This window comes from Carassius auratus, chromosome 47, assembly GCF_003368295.1.
Source record: "Carassius auratus strain Wakin chromosome 47, ASM336829v1, whole genome shotgun sequence".
NCBI lineage: Eukaryota > Metazoa > Chordata > Actinopteri > Cypriniformes > Cyprinidae > Carassius > Carassius auratus.
The window spans coordinates 13,603,305-13,614,042 of record NC_039289.1 but is presented as its reverse complement, the minus strand read 5'-3'; the positions used below and the strand labels follow the sequence as shown (position 1 = coordinate 13,614,042).

General features: G+C 37.0%; 1 protein-coding gene across 1 annotated transcript in view; it reads right to left on the bottom strand.

Annotated features, from left to right (window-relative positions):
* Positions 1-874: 874 nt before the first annotated feature.
* LOC113065160 (EGF-containing fibulin-like extracellular matrix protein 1) overlaps positions 875-10,738 on the bottom strand; it is a 15,424-nt gene continuing 5,560 nt past the window's right edge. Inside the window, exons 5-9 of the mRNA XM_026236384.1 lie at positions 8,182-8,301; positions 6,965-7,084; positions 4,548-4,671; positions 4,256-4,448; positions 875-2,206 (exon numbers count right to left, since the gene is read on the bottom strand). Coding sequence (XP_026092169.1) covers positions 2,045-2,206; positions 4,256-4,448; positions 4,548-4,671; positions 6,965-7,084; positions 8,182-8,301 — 719 coding nt within the window. The 3' untranslated portion in view covers positions 875-2,044. The remainder of the gene's footprint in view (positions 2,207-4,255; positions 4,449-4,547; positions 4,672-6,964; positions 7,085-8,181; positions 8,302-10,738) is intronic.

The window sequence follows — 10,738 nt, the reverse complement described above, 5'->3', positions numbered from 1 at the left end:
TTTGATCATAAGAGAACTTAATGACAACATACAGATTGATTTGCAAGCACTGCAACAAAATACTAAGTCAGATCTCGAAGCAGCCAACGTAGAGCTCGCTTGCCAAAATAATTTCATACAGCGTGGTGGTGCACGGCCTCACCCACGAGCACATCTCTGGGGGCGCCGGGTGTGACTCAGTGGATTAAGTAACAGTGTTTGTCACAGACCATCGACACGAAACACTGCAGAAGATCAAACGCTGCTCTGGCAACCATACAGACATGTTAGGCAAGAGTTCCATTGCTTATGCGACCCAAAGCCCTTGCCAGCAATTTCCTGAAAACATCACTTCTGTTTCCAAAACATTATTGCCTTATTCTCATAGGATAGGAGGTCATTTCTGCAGTATTTGCAAGGCGGAGGAAGCATTCAGAGATTTCCATTAGCTAAGGATGCCTTTAGATTACAACACAAACTGTTCCACCTAACTCTATGCAGTTCTGTTTGCTTTATCCACATGTTCCACCATATAAAACACAAGTAAAATTTAGTAAAGAATCTGAAAGCACTTTACATTGTGTTTCTACACAGTCAATGCATGAGAAATGTAAGGCTTTGATTTATTGACAGATTAAGAGGTTTGTTTGTCCAAAAATGAAAACTCTTTTTGATCAAAGTCAAAAATGTCACCATTTACTCATCCTCATGTTGTTCCAAACTCACATGGAATGTTTTCCATACAGTGTGAGGGAATGAGAACAAAAATAGCCCAAAAAACAAAGCATGATAAAAGAAATCCATATGTCTAGTGCGCTATATTTGACATTTTTCGACGCCACACCTTGTCCATATGGAATGCATTTTTGCATTCCAGTGTGCTGATTTTCCATTGTCTTATTTTTATAATTATTATTTTTTAGGGAAACATGTTAAACAAATTCCTTTGAGCATAAAACTTCTGTGTTCTGTGTTGAAAAAACAGTCCACAAGAGAAAAGTAATTCAGATTTTTAAAAACAAGTCACGAGACCTTGAATCTTTCCAATTCCACTTCCTGCATTAACAATGCAAAAGTGCGTTCTTCATAATTGGTGCCTAACAGACCAAAATGTATGGTTGGTGGTCGATGAATTAGTCATAACCAACTGCGACACCAATTTTAAGATGTGTGTAAGATTCGAGCAACGTAAAGGGAATATTTTCAGTGAATAACTTTTTGGTATCTGGGGAAGATTTACAAAATAGCTTTAAAGTCGTATGGATTATTTTTAAGATTTTTTGTCATTTTTGGAGTGCCACAGGGTTTTATCCCCCTCCATTGATGTTTATTGTATGGAAACAAGCAACTGGACATTCTGCTGAACTTCATTTTATGTGTTTTATCGAAAGAAAGTCATATGACTTTAAAACAACATAAGATAAGTAAATAATGATAGACCCACTTTTTAAATGAACTATCCATTTAAAAGACTGAAATGAAGCATAATCTTGCAAACCTTTCTATCAAGACAAAGAATAACCTATAAGTGATTTTCAGAATGAAACTTGAGCAACTGTGTTTCCTTCTGGTGTCCAGCTGTGTTGTTTTTCAGATATTTCTTGGTCTTCATGTCACCCTCTCTGACCTTGGCTTGCATTTTTTTTAAAGTACAGTTTAGTTGAAAACTTCAGTAAACCAGACAACCTACATTTTATGATTAATACACCAATTCCTGTTGGAAACCCAATGAATATGCAACTATCTAGACCAGTGGTTCTCAGTCAGTTTTGTATCAAGACCTACATTTTACAATGGACATTAACTGGCGTCCCAACACAGTATTACAATTTATTATACAAAAGATTCATCATACAAATGTGAAAACATAAAACCTTAAAATCAAACATATATCTATTGGTTGATTTAGAATTGGTTTCTGACGCATTTTTGGGTCTCAACCAAGCAGTTAAAAACCACTTATCTAGACCACAACCAGGTAGCCATGCTGTGTTGAACATTTTAAACATAGTAAGCTGCAGTACAAACATAAAACCAAGGTGCTGATTCGGTCGATCTAGATGATTTAGAAAGGGTATGGACCCACAACAATGGTGAGTCTCAGCAGTGAGCTGGAACGGTAGCTCAAGACATTACTCTGGGTGACCATCTCCAGGTCCAGAACATGTTCTCTAGGTCCAGATAAGGGTTTGGTCATCACCAACATGGCGCTTACATTACTGGAGCGCTGAAAGACAAAGAAAAAGCCAATCAGTGGAGAAAGTCTTCACCACAAGTCAGTGTTATAAATCACAGTAATCCATTTTTGAATGTAACAGAGTTGATGTCTTTATGTGTATTTCATTATGTCTACAGGTACATATTTCAACAACAATAATATAATTGTGAGCAATGATGACTGATAAACAGCCTATTTTGGAAAAGGTATAATATGGGTTCAAACACAAGTAAGTATCTCTTACAGTCTATTAGCTTTCCCTGTTTAAAGTTATACTGTCGTGCTCAATTGTTCAAGTCTGTTGTGGGAAAATAACAGTGATCACTCTTACAGAAAAATGTTTTTCTTGGCAGAAAGCAGAAGAATGCTGACTGTAAATAATCTGGTGTTGTGCTGTGCCAGCCAAGGAGAAGACATTTTTGCATTGATCTACAACCATAGATATTTTAAATGTAACAGGGTTGGCACTAAACTTGTTTTGGAACAATCTAAAAAATGCTGGGTTGTTTTGACCCAAAGTTGGGTTGAAACAAGCCAGCATTTTTGAGAGTTTTAGAGTTTTAGAGATATCATGAAACCCACATGAAACACAGGTGAGTATGTCATAAAGTCTCTATCAATTTTGTATTGTGTTTACAGTTATATTGTCAAGCTCAATTGTTCAAATTCTCGACAAAAAGCACAAGAATACTGATTGTAAATCATCAGGTTTTGTGCACTGATCTTCAATCTTTTAACATTCAACCCCATACATTTTAAATGTAAAAGTTTTGGAAGATAAAAATAATGTGATGGGTTCATTCAAAGGTAAGTAGGCTATTTTTTTTACAGTCTTTTATCATAATTCTTCATTATGTTTATACTGTAGTTATATTATTACTGTGCATAGTACAACTTAGGTAAGGTCTTTAATTGACATTTTTGCATCTTCAATCCTGTAAGACCGAACCCCAAAACACTTGTTGGGTGGACATAAATCCAGTTTTTGTAGAGAAATGCCATGGGTTTAAATGGAGATTCAAACGAAGTATCCCTCATAAAAATATATTGGGTTTTCATTATATTAACAGTTATTTTTTCAAGTTCAATAGTTGGTTTATTATAGGAACATAATAGTGAATAGTCCTTTAGATACAGAAATACTTATATTTTCTTGGCAAAAACGCAAATGAACCTTGACACCAAATAAGCCAAAGCTGTTATTATACTTTTTTTGGGTTGGCACACATTTTGGAAGATTCTCTATTTATTTATGGAGGCTTTACTGTAAGTAATATGTCTAGAATTTAAGAAAGCTACTGTTTACAAAGTTATCCAAACTTAACTGTTTTACATTTTTAAATTGTTAGAGTTTAAAGGGTTAGGTTTATGGTTTGTAACAATTCAGTGTTGGGTAAGTTACTCTAAAAGGTACAGTAGCTAATAATTACAATGTGACAGTAAGTAATTACAACAGTGCAATTATATTACTGTAATAATTACTCTTTTTGAATAGTATTGCATTACTTATTACTTTCTAAATCCAACATCAACCTTGACCAGTTGAACATTACAAGGATACACAGGAAACTGAACTTTTAATCCTATAAAATTGCACAAGTTATTCTTGAACTGACCAAAGAGAGAAGGTCACAATAAAATATGCATTAACATTAGATGTTCAATTTTGATTTTTAATCTACTTTTGTTTTATACAAAAGTGTGCAGTAGTCCTTACAATATTTAATGCAATTAGAATTAACTGTAATTCAATTACAGAAAAGCTAAGAGTAATCCCTTACTTTACTTTTCATGGAAAAAAAATACTAAATAACAGTAATTAATTACTTAGTAATGCATTACACCCCACACTGCTAAAAAGAACTAACTGCAAGGCTGTAATCACAGATCTAGCATTGGGGTAACTGTTTAAAAATCATCCACTGAAAAATCACATTTGTTAAGCAGTAATCTGTTTGTCATACAGTAATGTCATTGTAATGTAGAAATGTAAAATATGATATTAAAGTATTTCCCCCCCCCCAGAATGAGCCCCAATATAGATTTGCCCAATCTTACCCTCAGGTAGAATTCTCCTCCCTCATTGCCGGATTTGATAGTGAAGGTGTTTACCATGTTGGGATAAACACTGGTAGCTTGAATCTGGAAGATATCCGCAGGCACTGAGCGTTCGGAAAAGATACTCATGTACTTGTAGACAATAACAGGCGGCAGTCCTCTGCAAATATTTGGTGACTGGCACCTACAGCGCCTGTTGATGGAGAGTTAAACAGATTTGTGGATTAGATAACAACACATTTTATTTTTTATCACAACACAGAGCATGATTTCATCAGGAGATTAGACGCACCCTTCGCCTGTTTTGACGTAAGGCTCGCGGCAGGGGTTTTTGGGATAGCAACGGAATCCTCCATAGTAATTCCAACACATTTCATCTTCTCTGCAGTTGTGTGTTGTTTCACACTCATTTATATCTATTAATAGGGTGGAAAAGGTCAGTGAGTAACATCAGAGGCCACTTTTCACAAAACTAATGGAATGCTTCCTAGTAATTTCCTGTTCTAGTTCTTAACAACAACAAAAAAAGGCATAAATTATTGGATCAAAAATCTGCATTAATTATTCCTCATTAGTTAGGATGCTAGGTGTGCTATTTTATAACAATCTTTCCTTTAAAAACCATGTTTCTGACATTTGTAAAACCAAATTTTTCCATCTTAAAAATTAGGGGTGTAACGATATTCAAAGTGAACCGAAAAACACGATACACCGCCCATGATACATAGTTTCCCAACATTTTAGCCATGGCACAGTTTTGATCAGTATATCATTGGTGGAGGATTTATAAGACATATATTAGCTACACCTAGACGCGCAGATGCTAAGACTCTTCTCTGCTCTTCAAACACACACAAAAACATTATTACATTATAGACATGGTGTTTTAGGAGTAAAAAAACTGCTGTACTAATTCAAACATCAGTTCTTTATTTAAAGTTGCATTGAAAGTTCATATTTACATGTTGACAAGTCCTAATTGTGATATCAGGTGCATTCACATCACTTTGGTTGGAACAAGATGGTGATTTAACTTTTCTATGTGAATTCAGTTTTTATTTTTTTTATCTACATCTACAAAATGATGAATGTGCATTATGGTGTTTTTGCTTTTTCTATTCAGTTTATGAAGGTGATATAAATTGAATCATGATATATTATATGATAATTATACAAATATTTTGTATATGTAACAGTTTTATTCTCCATGACAAAAAAAAAAAAAAGTATTCTGTTTAACAAATTTACTGTCAATACAGATGCTGCATATCTATAGTCTGTGGCTGCATCCACTGCATCCGACATGTTTTCTCACTGAGACGCCCCCAACTTGGAAACTCACTTGGTGGCATTAGTGTGCGTTCAACTTGGGAAGTTGTGGTCTACTGGTTAGAGAGTCAGACTCCCAATCGAAGGGTTGTGAGTTCGAGTCTCGGGCCGGCAGGGTGCATGTACAGTTCTCTCTCCACCTTCAATACCATGACTTAGGTGCCCTTGAGCAAGGCACCGAACCCCCAACTGCTCCCCAGGCGCCGCAGCATAAATGGCTGCCCACTGCTCCGGGTGTGTGTTCACAGTGTGTATGTGTTCACTGCTCTGTGTGTGTGCACTTCGAATGGGTTAAATGCAGAGCACGAATTTTGAGTATGGGTCAATGGCTAAATGTCACATCTCTTTTGTAAATACGATCAATCTGACATGGCTTGAATGCATCATGAGACACGAACAGCACACACTATCTTTGCACAGATCAGTACACTGATATGCATGTCTTGACTGTTTACGTTTACTTAAGACATAGCCAATGATGTTTACAAGGAAATTCTTAAAGACTGGCACGTTGGCCAATTTTAAAATCTTGCTAACTACTTATAATTCCCTGAATGGTTTAGCTCCTTAGTACTTGAGCAAACTCATATCACATTATAGTCCTCCACGTCCGCTGCAATCTCAAAAATATGACCATTAGGTAAAACCTAGAATATTAAAATCAACTGAGCGTGGCAGATCCTTTTCCTATTTAGCACCCAGACTCTGGAACAAACTACCATCATTATTTGGGAGGCCCAAGACCCATCTCTTTAACCGGACATACGCATAATACAATATCTATATCAAGACCATGGAGGATCAGCACCTGGAGAGGACCTCTACAGCCCTGAATTTTAGCGAAGACGAGGACAACTAGATGAACCCCAGAGACAGATCCCCTGCAAAGACATCGCCACCACGATAACCATCTGCACAAGACCACAGGAACCAGACAAGTCCTCTGCTCAATCTGACCTGTGTTACAGCCTGGAATTAAACCACATCATGCTGGTTTCATCTAGCCAGAGGAGAACTTCCACCCCCCCCCCCCCAAACTGAGCCTGGTTTCAAAGGTTTTTTCTCCATTGCTGTCACCAATGGACTTTGGTTCCTTGCCGCTGTTCCCTTTGGCTTGCTTAGTTGGGGGCGATTAAGTTCTGGCAATATTGTCAGCTTTATTGGAAGAGAGCAGAACTGGATGATGACATCACTCAATCATCAATGAACTGACCTTAACTGAAAAATGACTCTTTGTTATTGTCTTCTTGCATTATTGGCAAACTATTTTCCTGTTTGACACCGTAAAGCTGCTTTGACACAATCAGTATTGTACAAACAGCTTTATAAATAAATGTGACTTGACTTGACTTTAGGAGACAGGGAGAAATGGGTATGTACCTTGGCACATCCGCGTCCCTTGGAGCTGGTATCCGTCAGGACACACACAGTGGTGTCCACCGGGCTGATTCACACACTGGAACTGACACATGTAGGTTGAGAATTCACACTCATTGATATCTGGAAAACACAAATGAGAATGACATTCACAGAATGATAACACAATTGTTCTTTACTGTGGTTCCTGTCCATTAAGGCCCAATCCCAATTCTACCCCTTAAGGGGTAGGGGAAGGGGTTATAACATAGAATTGGAATTGGGCCTTAATGTCTGTGGACTAAATTACCTATATTTATACTGACACTGCATAACCAGAAAGTCTCCACATGCTTTTTCTCTTCATTTGAAACAATATATCAATAGTTGTTTACACCAATGATGATAACTATAAACTTTTAATAACCGTTCTAATTCTATAAGAATAGCAAAGCCCAAATCCCAGCTATAGTGATGACAACAACAATCTTGTTAAAATCATGTTCAGAATAATTTCTTTCTCCCAGCTAATAAACAATAAAAACACTAACAGCCAATTAGAATCCAACAACTTTATGCTTATAATAAACAACATTATTGTCTGCTGGTGTGGACACTAATAAAGTTACAGTTCTTAGTGTAAACAGTCTATTCAAATCTTAATTTAATTATTTATTTATTCATTGATTGACTGATTGATTGAAAAAAATGTACTTCAGGTATCTTCCTTTAAAACAAATACCACTTAGTTTAATATTTTTAATCATAAGATGCAAGTGCATTGCGACATTTTTAAGAGTGGTTTAAGTCTGCAAATAATTTTTGTGTAGCTTGTCAAAGACATATATATATAACCAAACCTACATCAAATGTAGCATTTCGGTTAGCCTAAGGATAGCCCGCTAACAGATTAGCCTCCTAAACTAACATAGCCTGCCATTGGAAAGCATGCATGCCAGTTACTAGTAATCAAAACAAACCTTAATAGAATTTATTTTACATCGTTATACCTATATTTTCTTAATTATTATAAGATATTCTTACATTCAATATAATATCCACACAAATGGGGGAAAAACATTGTACAGTGTTATCAGCATTGTAATACTGTTTGACTATGATTATATTGATCTGATTGGATGCAACAAGATAGAGAGAATAACGTTTTGAAGATGTTAGCTATACTCCCTCATAATGAGACTCATAATGTACTCATACACTAAAAAAGCATAAAAAAATACCCTGGCAGGAGACCGAGTCTGAAGCCAGTTCATATCCGGCTTCACATTGGCAGAGGAAAGAGCCAATCAGATTGTAGCACTGATGTTGGCAGGGGTTTGCAGTTAGACATTCATTCACATCTGAAAAAAAAAACAAAAACACAATTGAACATTAATGATAGATGATGAAATAAAAAATGAGAGTGCATGAGTAATAAACAAAATAACTGGCCATTGCCAATTGCCCATTTCATTCAGTCCCTCAAATAACAGCACTTATTTAAAACAACAGGTAGCATATTCCAAAACACACTATTTTCTGCACTGCTAATCATTCTTTGGTATGTCTGGCGAGGTTTCCAGCTTGATTCTGGAGTGCAGAAAGTGTCCTTTCATGCTGTGAGGGCCATCGTGGGTGGTCTGCGCTTATCTGCCAGGTTTGGTCAAGTAACTATATACAAAGCCCTAAGAATAGGCCAGTTTTCTGTGATTCATACACAGACTATTGGATGTGCAACACGCGTGAGTGCAATACCTCCTCATCCAAACAAGGCAGATTCTTCCTAGGCTCCTAAGTGACATATTTGAGGCATTAATGAGAGAATAATGTCAACGCACAGATCCAGAGACCCCTGGGAGGCCTCTCGCAGAGTGTTTCTTAAGCTTTGCTGACCGGTGTTTGGGCTCTTTCAGGGGGTTCAGCACTGCTGATAGCCAAACATTCTGGAAAAAATGAGTCGAGATCTCGTGGGCGAGAGTTCAGATGAAAAATGTGCTGTTTTCTTGCCCACCTCTTTAAGAGAGACACACCTGGACTCTGTGATCTATCACATGACTGTGATTTGATTCCAGCAAACCGGTGTTAGATTCCAGAGGAATCACTGCCAAGGCGCTTATGAAAGAGACTGGCCAACAAAAATATGTAAACATTGCAGAAAGCCTGATGCTCTTTTGCGGGAAGAGGCCCGGGCTAATTGTTAACTCATTTTAATGGGCTGAGAGATGCATGTCCTGACTCATACTTCCTCAAACAAAACCACATAAACTCTGGTAGCTGTTTGACAGCAAAAAGCACAGTCGATGAAGGGACATTTGACCCATGATTGGTCTTCAAAGGTTTGTGGGTGAACCGACAAACAGTCCATTTGAATGTAAGAATATTCCACACAACAATGGCTGAAACTGCCAGTTTTAAAACAGTGGAGGGGACTGTACACTAGTCTGAAGTGATGGTTATACCACATGACATGGAAATGAAAACTTTTCTTGAAACTGGTATTAAAGCTGCAACTGCTACATTTTACTCCTAAACGGTATGATCACCAGCAACACCACAACCAAACCAATGCTAACCAATGGAAACATTACAGCAAACTCGATCAGTGCAAATGACTGCTCATAATATCTAATAAAAATGAATTAAGATTGGGAAACAAATGTATTATTCTTGTTGGATGATATGTTAGTTGGCTTGTCTTTGCAATTCATGTCTTTCAGTCTCATCATGAATAGTTTATGCAATCTAAATAGTTTGCTTCTAGCACAAGGATTCTGCATGCTGTAACATGACTAAGGCCTCTATCAAGTTGGGAAAGAAAAACACCATTAGCACACACACACAAAAATTGTTTTATCCACCAGAAAGAAGAAGACAGACCCAGAGGAAGCAGATTTCTGGCAATGTGTCCTCTGAACAGACACAGTGACTTCCCAAAGAGTGATATAATAACTTCCCAAGGGGTCAGTGTTTGGCTTGTTAGCATGGTCCGGATAGCTCTTCTGAAATGTGTTGTAAATACACATTCTGCACACAGAGATTATCTTCTGTCAAGTATTTTATGGCCTCTCAGAATTAGCTGTTTATGTTGACAAAATGAGTATTTTGCAAACAACATTTATTTTACTAGTATTTCAGGTACTGGAAGCCAAAAAGCTGTTGGCTGATAAGCTAAATTACATTTTCGCTACAAACTTTGGAACTGTTGGCCAGTATATTTTGAGTGTATCATCTACCCACAAACTAAACTTTGCTTATACACATTCCCCTCATTCTTGCGAATAGTGGATGCAAAGCAATTTTCAGAATCAGCATATGCAGACCAATTTTTCTGTCCACACCCACCATGTTGGAAAGTACGGCATCAGCTGTGTCACTTCCCTGCCATTCATAATTCTCCACCCATGGCCTTATGGGATAGCAGAGTGCAATCGGATGTGCACTCTCAAATCTTTGTAGAAGTAGTGAACCATTTAGGTTGTTTGTTTCATAAATACAAAGGATTTTGACATTCTACAGTTTTGGCATTCTATATAGTAGCCTACGCAGTATTGTATGCAGTTTTGTGCAAATCAACCAAACAGGCAATCCAATTTAAGTGAATATCAAATCCAATCATTGTTAAATTTGGTGCATATGTGAAGGGTGAAGCAATGTACCAAATTTTTTGAGAACTGGACAAAAGGTGGCACTATAATGCATTTTTTGCCACCCAGAATATAAATTAATCTGATACTTTAAATGCGCATGCATTTCTCTGAAACAATTTCCTATTCAGAATTTCTATCTCAAAATTTTGAC